Source organism: Berghia stephanieae, chromosome 5, assembly GCF_034508935.2.
Source record: "Berghia stephanieae isolate SIO BIC M18660-M18661 chromosome 5, UCSD_Bste_1.3, whole genome shotgun sequence".
Lineage (NCBI taxonomy): Eukaryota > Metazoa > Mollusca > Gastropoda > Nudibranchia > Aeolidiidae > Berghia > Berghia stephanieae.
The window spans coordinates 63,798,000-63,813,950 of record NC_088364.1 but is presented as its reverse complement, the minus strand read 5'-3'; the positions used below and the strand labels follow the sequence as shown (position 1 = coordinate 63,813,950).

Sequence of the window (15,951 nt, the reverse complement as noted above, 5' to 3'; positions counted from 1 at the left end):
TCTTTTATGATGATTTTACTAAATAATTACGAATATATTAGAACTTTTAAGATTATTATTCCTTTCAAATATAAAAATATTAGATCTTGGTCTGTTTACTAAAATAATTCTGGTCGTAGACACGTAATCATGAATACATTTGATCCGGGATGCAACTTGTCGACACCTGCGATCCGCAGGAAAAAGGAAGACACAGGGGAATGATTCGAATAGTTGTAGATTCCAAGAGCACACTATCAGTGTACTAAGATTGAGATCGCCTAAAAGTCTCACTCAAACACCAGCACAAGATCCCACTAAGAGGAATACACTCAAATGTTTACAAATCAAATGTTAAAAATTAAAATTAACAATACATAACTGAGAGATGATTTACAAGGAAATAATATAATATCATCTCCCAAAAATTATAACTATACATTCAACTGTTTCCCTCACAGCCAAAGACTCGGCCAGGGTCAAAACAAAACTAAGTAATCTCATTCCAAGACAAAGAGAGAAAGCAATTGAAAAACAGGTATAGAAGATACAGCAAGTACCTCCCTGCCCACTATGGAGATGTTGGTTTGTTTTTAGGTGTTTAACGGCGCTTTCAACATTGATTAGGTCATTTAAGCGCCAGTTTCTAGCTTTTATCAATTTTTATCGGCCTTGAGAGGCCATATCTGCTCAATCCTATTAATACCCCTGTAATACAATTTTATAAAACCACAGTAGTAACATCTTGTTATTGTTTAAAAATGTTTATTTACAAATTCTGCTGGATTTCAGATTCCTGCAGATACTTCAAAATTATTAGCGGATCGACTGACTGGAAAAGAGACTTCAAGTCTCTGGTTTCATAATGTTGTGACCTTATCTGTTCTAACTCTATCAAAAGATGTCGAACTGTGAGGTTTTTTCATCCCTATCTAGAAGGAAACGGTGAGTGAGGGCAGTATGTCCGTTCCAGAGTCGAGTTATTCTGATATAATCATCTCTTCTTTTTATCCCCGAGTTGGGTCTGGGGCCGAAGTCAGTTTTGATTTGTTTCGATTGGTTTTGAACGTCTCGACTCCAGCTTCAAATCTGCGTGAGAGATTTTACTGCTCTCTGGCAATTCCTGACTCACGGCCTCCTTTGTCAGTCGAAGCACTTCTTCGTTTCCCTGGATACCCACCTGGTTAGGTACCGACAGTAAACAAACTATCTTCTTTTTTGTGCAATTTATTTGCACTTCCAAGATACGTGTGTTTCTTGGATCGGTGCAAAAATATTTGAAAGTCCCTTTAATATGGATAACTAGTCAGAGAAGATCAAAACTGTGTTTTTATTCGATCTCTCAGCCAAACGGAAAACATTTAGCGATTTCGCTGTAAAGATCGAAACATTTTCCTCCAGGCGAAGTGATCCGGTGCCTTCCAATGAGTGATGGGCACACCCTACTGCATCTACGCTCTTATGTGTGTCTGTTTTGTTTTTTTTTGTTTTTCAAATTTCGTGAAACCCAAGTATGTGTTTGGTCTATGTATTGACCATGGTGGTGTCTTTGCCTGGACCAATGGATGTATCCTATCTAAATTGACGTTCATCTCTGCAATGCTTTGATCCACTCTTTAAACTAATGGTTATGTCTTTTTGGGTGCTTGCAAAATTCTTCTTTTAGTGTCCTATCCGTGCAGTGTACGTTTTTGTGTAAAACCAAAAATTAGAGGTGCCTAAATGAGCCAATGAACTGGAGAGAAAAATATTGTGAGTAAATGTGACTCTTATAATATAAGGGAACAACACAAAACAAACGACGTTTCGACCTATAGCCTTCTTCAAGTACACACGAAATATATTAGATTGTCATAATAGTCAAAACATTATATGTAAAAAAAAAAGAGTCAGAGTCACATTTACTCACTTTATCTGTCTCTCGACGTGCTTGTATGCTGGGTTGTCGTGTGGTGATGTAACATTTCAGATACTGGAGAGCCAGTTTTTTTCCTCCTGAGATACAAAGGTGGCTCATCTGCCTCAGCATAAAGGCTTGCCGTTGTAGAAGTGCGAAAATCCCCAAATGCCAAGTGCAGCCCATGGTGATCAATTGAGTCCAGGATGGTTTTGCAGAGTCATTTACAAAAGATGCGTAGCCCATTTTTTTCAAATAAGGGTTCGGTATATCTTTAAAGGAGCGTTAGTGTTCGAACCCATTCCATGCTCGACAGAACTCTCCTTACTTTCATTCATCGCAGTCTGAGATCTTTGATATGGGCAAGGACATTTAGTTTCCTATCAAAGATAACACCCAGGAATCGGGCTTGGTCCTTTACCTCAATTCTGGAATTGTTGAGATAAAGGTCAGGCTGTCTGATGCAGGTGCGTTTTTGGCAGAAGTAGACATTTACCGTTTTTGATGGGGAGAATAAGAACCATTGAAATTTGCCCATTCCGACCGTTTGCTTAAATGGAGTTGTAACTGTCTCTCAGTGGTGTCCATAATTGATTTACTTCAATAGATAGCATACAAAAAAGTCATCAACATTTAAAGAACAGTCAACATTGTCTCATTGCATTCACTATTGAGTTTATTTTTATCTCAAATAGAATGGGAGAGAATGCTACCCTGTGGAACTCCCGCTTCTTGATAAAGCGGATCAAAAAAGGTGGATCCCACTTTGACCTGAATGAATATGTTGCCTAAGAGTGCTCTGAAACAAACATTGGAAGGTTTCCTCGCAGTCCATGATTGTGCAGATCTTTGAGGATTCCGAATTTCGAAGGTTTGTCAAAGTCTTACTTGGGGTCAAAGAAGATTGCTATCATGTGCTCACTTCGGCAAAGGTCTCGCGAATATAGTCGGAAAAGGTAATCAACAGTTGGTCTGTTCTTTCAAAAGCCACATTGGAGGTTGGAGAGGGAGTTGTTGTGTTCAAGATAGAACCTCCGACGCGTTTGACCATTTTCTCCGTTAGCTTGCACAGGCAGCTGGTAAAGATTGGTCGGTACTTTGAAGCTTCTGTGTGGTCTTTCTTGGATTTTGGGGATTAGAATCACTGTGGCCAGATTCCAACTAGGTGGAAAAGTCTGTGTTATCCATGTCTTGTCATAGAAATTCAAAAGGACAGCCAGACTGTCTTGTGGAAGATGACGGAAAATTTCATAGCAAATTTTGTAAGGGCCCAGTGCTGTGACATTTGTGTCACAGAGACAGGCCCACAATTCCTCAAGTGTGAGTGGTTTGTTGTAGTCTTCAGTGTTTGTAGATGTGAAATTTATCGGTGTGTTTTCTCCTATCTGTTTAATGCGCAGAAATTGAGGTGTGTGATGTGCATACGAGGAGTTGTGCGCCAGCCTCTCGTCCAAAGTGTTAGCGATGTCTTCTGTTTTAGCCACAGATCGATCGCGACGTGTCAAGTGATTGCATGAATCACTATCAGACCCCTTCAGTTTCTATATCGTCTTCCACGCCCTATCTAGGGGTGTCAGACTATTTATTTTTGAGACAAAGGATCTTTGTTTATTTTCCCGGAAGATCTTCCTACACCTTGCTCGAAGTCTTTTAAAATTTAAAATTATGTGAGATTCTCAGGGGTTGGGAATCTCATCACTTTCATTTATGCCTTTTTCTTCTCCCAAAGAGCCACTCGACATTCCTCTGTAAAACAGGGATTGTGCTTCCCTGGTCTCCCACAGGTTGTTGGTATTGTCGAGTTGCTAATATGCGATATGTAATAGGGTTACGAATACCTTATTGTTAGTCTGGTTGTGTGCTCATTGGTGAGAAATGTTCATGAGAAAATATTCATGCGTGGTAGACGCTAACGGTATATTCCGTCTTTTGTGTATTTGTATATTTGTGAGTAGAATTTAGTGAGTAGTGTTTATCATTTCCCCTCATTCCCTATCTCGCCCCTTTGTAAGTTGCAGCGATTGGTGGAGAGCGAAGTTACCTTATATGGACATAGCCATCCCGTTTGGGTGGACAGCTTGATTTTTATAGAATTTTATGTGGTTAAAATTAGCAACTCTTTCAACATTTCCTTATATGGAAACTAAAATTTCACCAGGGCTTTCCGCCCACATACCTTTTAGGCCTTTATAAAGAGCAGCAGTTCTGTGCGGCTTCACTCTTGCTTTTACTTTATTAAACGATATATTATTTTAGTGTAACTTAAGTTACTTTGCTTATTTCATTCCTTAGTTTATCTCTGTGTTTTAAATTCCTCTTTTTCCAAGGTGAGTTGCTGCCAGAATATTTCTTATACTAAATTTATAATGTTAAGATTTCAGAGATTGTTAATAATGGTGATAATAATGGTAATAATAATGATGATAATAAAAAAAAAAAAAAAAAAATAATAATAATAATAATAATAATAATAATAATAATAATAATAATAATATTAAGACTGGAATTATGGTATATATGATGATTTTGATATTTGATGTTTTTGTCTTACATGCTATTGATAATGATAACGTTGTGAGTACGTTGGTTAGTCTCATCTTGGAAGGTATGGTGTTGCCGCTGGATGGTAACCATGTCCTTGTCTCTGGGGCGATATATGTTTTACGGGAGATAATTACATTGAATTGTCTTTATGGTGATGGGGGAGAAACGTTGGTTGTTTTGGGGCGGCTCGGGGCCGTATATTTGATGCGTAAAAGACGTATCTGACATAACCTTCGTTGGCTCTCTGGCTTCATCATGTAATCAGGCCTGACTCGTAACTACGTGGGAGATCGCTGATGACGTCGTCTCTAATACGACAGTAGTCATGTTAAACCGCTGACATACGGTGTATGCCAGTCATGTACTCACAAGTTACTCATTGACTCTGGAGGTGTAATTGATGATTACAGGACAATATCAGAGTGAGTTACATATTGGTGACGCACGTTGTGGTCTTTAATAAAGTTAGTTTTAGCGTTAGGTTTATGCTGACTTTTTGATGAAATGATATTCTAGTATCATAATATGTTAATATGGAGGAATACTAAATGCTTATATATGTGAACATATGTTGTTATGTTGTAATTGTCATAATGATTTGGATATAGGATACTGTTCATTATCATTGTTGTTTATCGTTAGATACATTTATACATCTTTTGTATTGATGGTATTGGAAATAATCATTGTAATTGTTGGTGATGAGTTGAGAGGGGAACGTTGGTTGTTTTGGGGCGGCTCGGGGCCGTATATATATTTGATGCGTATTTAGACGTATCTTACATAACCTTTGTTTGCTCTCTGGTCTCATCAGATGAATGTGATGATTATAATATGATGGCGATGATGATGATGATGATGATGATGATGATGATGATGATGATGATGATGATGTTGGTGTTGATGATGATGATGATGATGATGATGATGATGATGATGATGATGATGATGATGATGATGATGATGATGATGATGATGATGATGATGATGTGGTGGTGATGATGATGACGACGACGATGATGTTGTGACGCGGACAGCGTCGATGGTGACGACGACAGTTGGTATAATGTTGTGAGTCGTGATCGCTGTCGCGTGACGAATGATTGCTACCTATAGTGTGTGTGTGACTGTGTAGCGCATGTAGTATGTAGTGTAATTGTTGTCGTTATTGTTGTTATCGTCATTGCATGTTGATCATTGTTTGATCAAACCTGACTCTTGCTTTTACTTTATTAAACGATATATTATTTTAGTGTAACTTAAGTTACTTTGCTTATTTCATTCCTTAGTTTATCTCTGTGTTTTAAATTCCTCTTTTTCCAAGAGTCAACAATCCATCTGGGAACCGGGACGTGGCTTGATCGAATACCCCTAGACAGATAGAGGCCACGTTTACTTAGTACCTTCAACTACAACTCCTCCTCCTGCTCTCTCGAAGTTTCCGCTTCCAAAATCTTTATAACACCTTTAATTTCTTCAATTGATGATTTTGCGCCAACATCCTGCGCATAACATACATTCACCCATTAAGTGAAGTGAATAAGTTTACATCCCTACTACATTTGGGGGCTCGTCCGGGATCATGATGGATGATACAACAGATTTGTCAACAAAACCAACATTAACGTGTGAACGAAGATGGAGGTGGAACAACGAATCGTTTCTGGCAGAGGAGGACGTGACAAGAACGGTGGACAACCTGAAGGTGTCTGTGATTGGCAGCAGTGACGGATGGAAGCCTGGACTCTCCCTTGGGTCGGAAGGGTGTGTGGCAGCAGATGTGACCAGACTTAAGTGTGTGACAGTGCAGGTGCCAGAGTGGGGCGTCAGCAGCATGGTCTTGGGGCAGATGACTAATAGATCTGCCATGGTAGACAAGTGGCTGGGGCGCATGGAACCTGACGTCAGATGGAAAGGTCTACACATGATTGGCTGGATCCGCCAAGAAGACTGGACAAGTGCCAGATGCCTGTGAGTTGTGGGGCTGCAGCAGACGGCAGTGTGAAGCTTCACACGACATCTATTTTTTTTTTGGAACAATTTAGTTGATACATTATAACCCCATGTGAGAAGTGAGAAATTAATTGTAATGTGTTGATTAGATGTTTAGTTGTAATAATGGGATCATAATTAAAACTAATAAGCTCATTGTATGGCTTTAAAAATGGAGTCAATTATCAGTTGAATAGGTCAGATGCGATAAGATTTGCTTTTAGAACTCTGGATAATTACTAAAAGTTGTTTAAAAATAGAGACTTGTATACGGATATTTTATGTTTTTGCTTCTACTCGCTTTAGTTTCACAAGGTTCGATAGAATATTTCTCATTACTATTGATTATATGCCATGTCCTTATTATTTCTGATTCTTATATTCTAACATTTAACATGTTATGAAGGCCCGACGTAGATGGGTGGTGGAGTTGCCGACGTTGTCAATTTAATCTCAGCATCTATTATACGGCAGGCTGACTGACTGACAAGGAGCGGGATGCTCTGTTAAAGAAGCAGTGGTCTGTGCGTGGCAAGTATCTTCTTGGGGAGGATGCGGGGAGCCAATGTAAAAATGGATGGCTGCGTGTGGTTGACAGGCAACTATGCTTTTTAAACTTGGACATTAAGATAAAGCAGGTCCAGATTTTTTACCACTGAGGTAATAAGCGGGAAGATTCTGATGGACATTGTAACAGAAATTAAAGGCGCATATCAATAGATAGTGGTATTGTAAGTGACGTGTTTAAGACGAAGACGATGAGGTGGCGAAGAGGTGCGGTAGTTATTAGTGCAAAGTATGTATGACAAAATGCAATGGGTTACCATTCAAGCTATGATCCATGCATACAAACAGACAGACGCATGAGCGACACTTCATGACAATGACAGTGTGACGAAATTAGAGAGGTGTAGCAGCGAAGTGAGGGCTGAACGCAGAACTTAGTGGGGTCGGTGCAGTGAGTCGTGACATAATAAACAGAGTAGATACTGCCACTGACAGAATTGACATTGATATCAATAACGACGTTGCAGGTGATGCTGACAGATGCAATGGAGACGAAACTGAGACAGTTACTCGAAGGTCAACGAGACAAACGAAGGTGCCTGCTCAGCTGTCAGATTTCATTATCTGTTACAAATAGTGGGCTGGGGATTACAAATAAGATTTGTGGGTAGCTGGGTATTAACTCTTTGTAACACATGTGGGTTTGCAAGGGTTTCTTTTTTTTACAAAATGAGTTATTTTTGCTTTATTTTTGTTTAACTCTCTCAGATCATAGAGCTGTTGAGCAGAACTTCCTGGCGTATGCCCGGGTCTTACACGTGTCCTAAATTATGTCAGGGCATGTTAAATGGTTAATCAAAAGATGTTTGATTGTATGTCAATTGTAATAACATAGAACCATGTTGTTATTATATTTCAGATATGATGATTTTGAACTTGTGTATTGTCAAAACTCGGGACGAGTTTTCAGTTCTCAGGGGGAGTAATGTAATAGGGTTACGAATACCTTATTGTTAGTCTGGTTGTGTGCTCATTGGTGAGAAATGTTCATGAGAAAATATTCATGCGTGGTAGACGCTAACGGTATATTCCGTCTTTTGTGTATTTGTATATTTGTGAGTAGAATTTAGTGAGTAGTGTTTATCATTTCCCCTCATTCCCTATCTCGCCCTTTTGTAAGTTGCAGCGATTGGTGGAGAGCGAAGTTACCTTATATGGACATAGCCATCCCGTTTGGGTGGACAGCTTGAGTTTTATAGAATTTTATGTGGTTAAAATTAGCAACTCTTTCAACATTTCCTTATATGGAAACTAAAATTTCACCAGGGCTTTCCGCCCACATACCTTTTAGGCCTTTATAAAGAGCAGCAGTTCTGTGCGGCTTTACTCTTGCTTTTACTTTATTAAACGATATATTATTTTAGTGTAACTTAAGTTACTTTGCTTATTTCATTCCTTAGTTTATCTCTGTGTTTTAAATTCCTCTTTTTCCAAGGTGAGTTGCTGCCAGAATATTTCTTATACTAAATTTATAATGTTAAGATTTCAGAGATTGTTAATAATGGTGATAATAATGGTAATAATAATGATGATAATAATAATAATAATAATAATAATAATAATAATAATAATAATAATAATAATAATAATAATAATAATAATAATAATAATAATAATATTAAGACTGGAATTATGGTATATATGATGATTTTGATATTTGATGTTTTTGTCTTACATGCTATTGATAATGATAACGTTGTGAGTACGTTGGTTAGTCTCATCTTGGAAGGTATGGTGTTGCCGCTGGATGGTAACCATGTCCTTGTCTCTGGGGCGATATATGTTTTACGGGAGATAATTACATTGAATTGTCTTTATGGTGATGGGGGAGAAACGTTGGTTGTTTTGGGGCGGCTCGGGGCCGTATATTTGATGCGTAAAAGACGTATCTGACATAACCTTCGTTGGCTCTCTGGCTTCATCATGTAATCAGGCCTGACTCGTAATTACGTGGGAGATCGCTGATGACGTCGTCTCTAATACGACAGTAGTCATGTTAAACCGCTGACATACGGTGTATGCCAGTCATGTACTCACAAGTTACTCATTGACTCTGGAGGTGTAATTGATGATTACAGGACAATATCAGAGTGAGTTACATATTGGTGACGCACGTTGTGGTCTTTAATAAAGTTAGTTTTAGCGTTAGGTTTATGCTGACTTTTTGATGAAATGATATTCTAGTATCATAATATGTTAATATGGAGGAATACTAAATGCTTATATATGTGAACATATGTTGTTATGTTGTAATTGTCATAATGATTTGGATATAGGATACTGTTCATTATCATTGTTGTTTATCGTTAGATACATTTATACATCTTTTGTATTGATGGTATTGGAAATAATCATTGTAATTGTTGGTGATGAGTTGAGAGGGGAACGTTGGTTGTTTTGGGGCGGCTCGGGGCCGTATATATATTTGATGCGTATTTAGACGTATCTTACATAACCTTTGTTTGCTCTCTGGTCTCATCAGATGAATGTGATGATTATAATATGATGGCGATGATGATGATGATGATGATGATGATGATGATGATGATGATGATGATGTTGGTGTTGATGATGATGATGATGATGATGATGATGATGATGATGATGCTGATGTGGTGGTGATGATGATGACGACGACGATGATGTTGTGACGCGGACAGCGTCGATGGTGACGACGACAGTTGGTATAATGTTGTGAGTCGTGATCGCTGTCGCGTGACGAATGATTGCTACCTATAGTGTGTGTGTGACTGTGTAGCGCATGTAGTATGTAGTGTAATTGTTGTCGTTATTGTTACCGTCATTGCATGTTGATCATTGTTTGATCAAACCTGACTCTTGCTTTTACTTTATTAAACGATATATTATTTTATTGTAACTTAAGTTACTTTGCTTATTTCATTCCTTAGTTTATCTCTGTGTTTTAAATTCCTCTTTTTCCAAGAGTCAACAATCCATCTGGGAACCGGGACGTGGCTTGATCGAATACCCCTAGACAGATAGAGGCCACGTTTACTTAGTACCTTCAACTACAACTCCTCCTCCTGCTCTCTCGAAGTTTCCGCTTCCAAAATCTTTATAACACCTTTAATTTCTTCAATTGATGATTTTGCGCCAACATCCTGCGCATAACATACATTCACCCATTAAGTGAAGTGAATAAGTTTACATCCCTACTACAGATAGAATATTTGTGAATTTGTCATAGCTGTCGTAAGGAGTCTGTGACACTCATATGAGAAAGTTTCCTGATCTGCTCGCCGAAGGCAAATTGGAAAATAGTCAGAACCATGATCGGCATCGATTACAGTCCAGGAGAGCTCTGGAGCTAGGATGAGATCACAAAAACTGAGATCACTGGCAGATGTGATAAGATTGTGAGTGTTAACACGTGTTGCCTCAAAACCGTTTGCTAAGCATACACCAGTTCTCATTATGAATGCCTCCACTGCATTTCCCCTATGGTTTGTGTCTGTGTTTTCCCTGAGAGAACTGTGGGCGTTGAAGTCCTCCATTATTACATAGGGGGGAGGGATTTGGTTTAGAAGTTCCTCTAGCTCAGCAGATTGCAGGCGATGATCTGGTGTGATGTACATTGAGCAGATGGTGATTGGTCTGTGCAAATGTCACTCTCACTGCTATTGCCTGTAGATTGGTGCTTATTTATATAAAGCGGTGGGGATTGCTCTTCTTGGTGGGAATTGAAACTCCACCAGACGTTACCTGCCCATCATTCAGTAACCATTACCATGCAGCCTATACCTAAGATATTCCAAAATACATTAAAGAACTCAAAGTCAATTTTAAATAAAATCATATTTCATAAAGATTAACTATGACATGAAAAGGGAACAACAATTTTTAATGATAATGAGTCAAATTGAAAAAAAGTTTCAATCTTTTTCACGACCGAAAGCCTCAGATCGTAGATTCGTAGACGCTTATCCGTTGACTTGACAACAGACAGGATTGACTTTGACCCTGAGATAAAGACACACTGCCTTGCCTATGAGTTAATGGCCACCTTCATCTTGCGAATTCGGTGTAAAATCCGTTTCAGCATCCCTCTAAGAGTGAAAATTGCTTTCTGTCCCTGTATAGAACTAAAAATCACGTTTTACTTGCTTCGAATATAATACCTCGGCCATCCGTGATCTGAATTGGCTGAAATTTTCAGTGTAGACTCAGAAAAGGTCTGGGATGCCTCAATTTAGTATAACCCGTGAGGTTTGAACCCTTCGCGCACCAGTGGCGCATGAGCAATTATGCAAAATTGTACGCACATTTGCGCGTTGAGTATGGCATAGCTCAACGCATTATTCTATTCTCATCGTTATCCCCGAGTCTCAAAGCGATTGGATCAATAGGACGGCTAGAAAAAAAATTATTTTATAATAGACCATTTCAGGCCGTAGCCAAACCCCACCACGTTATTGGTTCTCACACTTCAAAGATAAGGTAAGATAAGATATATTTTATTGATCCTTGTGTGGAAATTATAATTCTGTATCACAACATATCTAAAAGAAATATCAAATAATAATAAATTAAATAAAAATTGGTCAAGAATATTAAAAGTCTTTAAAAGTACAGTGGAACAACAAGCGGATATATTATTTTGACTATGTGTCAAATATACTTATAATAATTTTGTTTTGTTTTGTTTTTAAGGGTTTTTAACAGCGCTCGCAACACATTAAGGTTATATCAGCGCCAGTAAAAAGGAAGAAAATGGGATAGTAAAAAGTTCTAGAATTACAATTAAAGCACAAAAGAAAAGGTGAGACAAAGGGAAATTGGTTCAAATAGGGAACAGATGTAAATTCCAATAGCACACCGTCAAAGTACTTAGTTTGAGATCACCTAAAAGTCTCATCCAGACACAAGCACAGGTCCCAACTAAGAGGAATATACTCAAATGTTTATAAATCATATAATATAATATGTAAATTAAACATAATACAATGCATAACAGAGATGATTTACAAGGAAAAAAATATCATCTCCCAAACTATAACTATACATTTGACTGTTTCCCTCCAAGCCAAGGAACCTCGGCAAGGGTCAGGACAAAATTATTAAGTAATCTCATTCCAAGACAATGACAGGAAACAATTGGAAAACGGGTATGGGGGGGATAGAAGACACAGCATGTACCTCCCTGCCCGCTATGGGAGGTCAGGATCCCCACCCAGACTTATAATAAAATTCGTGTCCAATATAAATAAATAATCAAATGATTATGAAGATATTTTATAAACTGGTAAAGGTTAAATGATATTATACTAAAAGTAGAGAGTGATATAACATAAAAATCGTGTTATTGCGATTGCGTAAATATTTCATATGAGGAAAGGCCTCTAGCTCGGCTGTCCGTGCTTTAATTTGCCTCGAAATTTCTGTGTGGACTCAGAGGACAAATCTGTGTAATCTCAGAGTTTCAAATGATCGGGCTATTACATACATCGAGGTGGAACTCACTTTTAGTTTCCTTCGAGGAGTGAAACGCAATTTTTGCCTACTTGGATGAGTGAAAATGACTTTTCTCTCGTCCCGATGGTAGAAACTCAGCTCCTTTTGTTTCATAAGGTATATAATGACATACAGCAATAAGAATAAATGTATAGTGTTAGGATTTATTGTCACTGTGTTTTATCCTACCACCACTGTCGCTATCACCTAAACGTCTGCACCGCCGTCTGGTAAGTCCCAAAAAATGGTAATTTCAGCGCAAGTAAAAGGGAAGAAAATGTAAAATTCAAAACAGCTATAGATTTAGAATCAAAAGCATACGAGAAAAAGTAAGACAATGGAGAAGGGTTCAAGTAGGAAACATTAAGATTCCAAGAGAACACTATCAGAGTACTTAGTTTGAGATGTTTTGTTTTTGTTTTTAAGGGTTTTACGGCGCTTGCAACACATTTAGGTTATATCAGCGCCAGTAACAAGGAAGATAATGGGATAGTAAAAGGTTCAAGAATTGCAATCAAAGCACATAAGAGAAAGTAAGACCAGGGGAAACTGGGAACAAAAAGGGATCAGATGTAGATTCCAAGAGCATACCACCAATGTACTTAGTTTGAGATCACCTTTAAGTTTCATGCGGACACAAGCACAAGATCCAACAAAGAGGAATACACTCAAATGCTTACATCATCAAAATAACAAATATAATACATAACAGAGAGACGATTTACAAGGAAAAAAAATCAACTCCCAAAACAACAACTATGCATTTGAATGTTTCCCTCCAGCCAGGGCTCCGGCCAGGGCCAGGACAAAACCAAGTAATCTCATTTCCATTGGAAAACAGATATAGGGGGATAGAAGAAACGGTAAGTACCTCCCTTCCCACTATGGGAGTAGTTTGAGATAATCTAAGTCTCATCTAGACACAAGAATGAGTCCCTATTAAGAGGACTACACTGAAATGTTTACAGGCCATTATATATTTAAAACAAAAAAAATTATAGTACATAAAATAGAGAGGTGATTTACAAGGCAAAAAAGTATCATCTCCCAATATAAACTGTTCATTTGGCTGTTTCCTTCCCAGTCAAGGACCCCGGCCAGGGCTATGACAAATCTAATGTTGTCTTTGTTAAGTTTTTTAAAAGAGTTTTACGGTGCTTGCAACTCATTTAGGTCTTATCAGCACCAGTGAAAAGAAAGAAAATGGGATAGCAAATAGGTCTAGAATTACAATTAAAGCACCCAAGAAAAGGTAAGACAAAGGGAATTGGTTTAAATAGGACACAGATGTAGATTCCAGCACTATCAAAGTACTTAGTTTGAGATAACCTAAAAGTCTCATCCAGACACAAGCACAGGTCCCTACTACAAGGAACACACTCAAATGTTTACAAATCATATATATCTAAACAAAACATAATACAGTGTAAAGCAGAGAGATGATTTATCAGGAAAAAATAGCATCTCCCAAAACTAACTCTACATTTTACTGTTTCCCTCTCAGCCAGGGTCCCGACCAGAGCCAGGACAAAACCAAGTAATCTCATTCCAAGACAAAGACAGAAAGGAAGTTGGAGAACATATATTGGGGGATAGAAGGCACAGTAAGTACCTCCCTGCCCACAATGGGAGGTCAGGAACCCCACCTAGGACTAATCTAAGCAATAGCATTCCAAGACATAGACAGAAAGCAACTCGGAAAACAGATATAGGGGATAGAAGACACAGCGTTTGTTTGTTTGTTTGTTTGTTTGTTTGTTTGTTTTAAGGGTTTTACGGCGCTTGCAACACATTTAGGTTATATCAGCGCCAGTAAAAAGGAAGAAAATGGGATAGTAAAAAGTTATAGAATTACAATTAAAGCACCCAAGAAAAAGTAAGACATAGGGGAACTGGGAACAAATAGGGATCAGATGTAGATTCCAAGAGCACACCACCAATGTACTTAGTTTGAGATCACCTAAAAGTCTCATCCAGACACAAGCACATGTCCCAACTAAGAGGAATACACTCAAATGTTTACCAATCATATAATATAATATGTAAACTCAATATTATTAATACAATGCATAACAGAGAGATGATTTACAAGGAAAAAAATATCATCTCCCAAAACTATAACTATACATTCGACTGTTTCCCTTCCCAGCCAAGGAGCTCCGGCAAGGATCAGGACAAAACTAAGTAATCTCATTCCAAGACAATGACAGGAAACAATTGGGAAACGGGTATGGGGGGAAAGAAGAAACAGCATGTACCTCCCTGCCCACTATGGGAGGTCAGAATCCCCACCCAGAAGACACAGTGTGACCTTCTGCCCAATATGGGAGGTAAAAGACCCCATTCTGATCTCCTTATTTAATGTTGTCACAAGGTTTGTTTCATTTTTCGAATAATCATTTAATCAATCACCATTTTTGAGACAAGCATAAACAAAGTTTACGTTTAAGAAAATATTGATAAATACAATGGCATGATAAATATGAATTTCATAATAAATATGGATAAGGGAAATATCACTAATGTGACCATCATCAATTCCAATCGATTGTTTGGGTTTTTGTTGTTTTCTTTTGTTTGTTTGTTTTTAAATTTATAATTTAAATTTAAATTTATTTATTATTGCTGCTTTTTGGGGGGTTTTACAGCGCGTGTAACACAATTAGGTCATATCAGCGCCAGTAAAAAGGAAGAAGATGGAATAGTAAAAAGTTCAAGAATTACAGCACCTGAGAAAAATAAGACGAGGGGGAATTGGTTCAAATAGGGAACAGATGTATTTCAAGTGCACACTATCAGTGTAATTAGTTTGAGATCACCTTAATGTCTCATCCTGACAGAAGCACATGTCCCCAATAAAAGGAACACACTCAAATGTTTACAAATCATAACATATATCAAACAAAAATAATACAGTGCATAACAGAGAGATGATTTACAAAACAAAAAAAAATATCATCTTCAAAAACTCTAACTATACATTCGACTGCTTCCCTCTCAGTCAAGTTCCAGCCAGAACCAAGAAAAAACCAAGTAATCACAGTCCAAGACAAAGACAGAAAGCAAGTTGGAAAACAGATATAGGGGAGTGGGGGGGGGGGTTAGAAGACACAATAAGTGCCTCCCTACCCACTATTGGAGGTCGGAACCCCACCCAAAGGTCTTATCTATCACATTGATAAAAATAATGTAGTCCTTCAGAGCCATAAAGCCAAGTGTTTGACCTGGTTTCTAGAGCATTAAATAGACCATGCTTGCTATCCTTTTGATAGAATGCTATTACAAAGTACTTTCCATCAGCTCTAACAGACCCTGTTGGATGGACAGAAGAGGGTGGGAGGATCAGGGAAAAAACATACTTTGCCCGACATCAATTCTGACATCTTAACGTGTGAAGCGTGCAGCTGTCAGGTTCCCCTTCACAGTGATTTATCTTTATAAAATACAATTGCAGTACAATATAAACGATTTAGCAATAACAATGACTTGCTTTCTTTTCA

The 15,951-nt window shown here is 38.0% G+C and overlaps 1 protein-coding gene and 1 long non-coding RNA gene across 2 annotated transcripts in view; both read right to left on the bottom strand.

Moving 5' to 3' along the window:
- Positions 1-10,155: 10,155 nt before the first annotated feature.
- On the bottom strand, positions 10,156-10,575 carry LOC144973992 (uncharacterized). The gene has a single exon (XM_078916879.1). The coding sequence runs from the start codon at positions 10,573-10,575 to the stop codon at positions 10,156-10,158; it is 420 nt and encodes a 139-aa protein (XP_078773005.1).
- A 4,481-nt stretch (positions 10,576-15,056) lies between these two features.
- LOC144973387 (uncharacterized) overlaps positions 15,057-15,951 on the bottom strand; it is a 6,123-nt gene continuing 5,228 nt past the window's right edge. The window contains exon 2 of the long non-coding RNA XR_013645542.1: positions 15,057-15,951. This exon is cut by the window's right edge and continues 1,223 nt beyond it. This is a non-coding gene — a long non-coding RNA (uncharacterized LOC144973387).

Excerpts from the sequence above, each read along its gene's own strand:
- LOC144973992 (XM_078916879.1), bottom strand. The coding sequence starts at position 10,575 with ATGTACATCACACCAGATCATCGCCTGCAATCTGCTGAGCTAGAGGAA.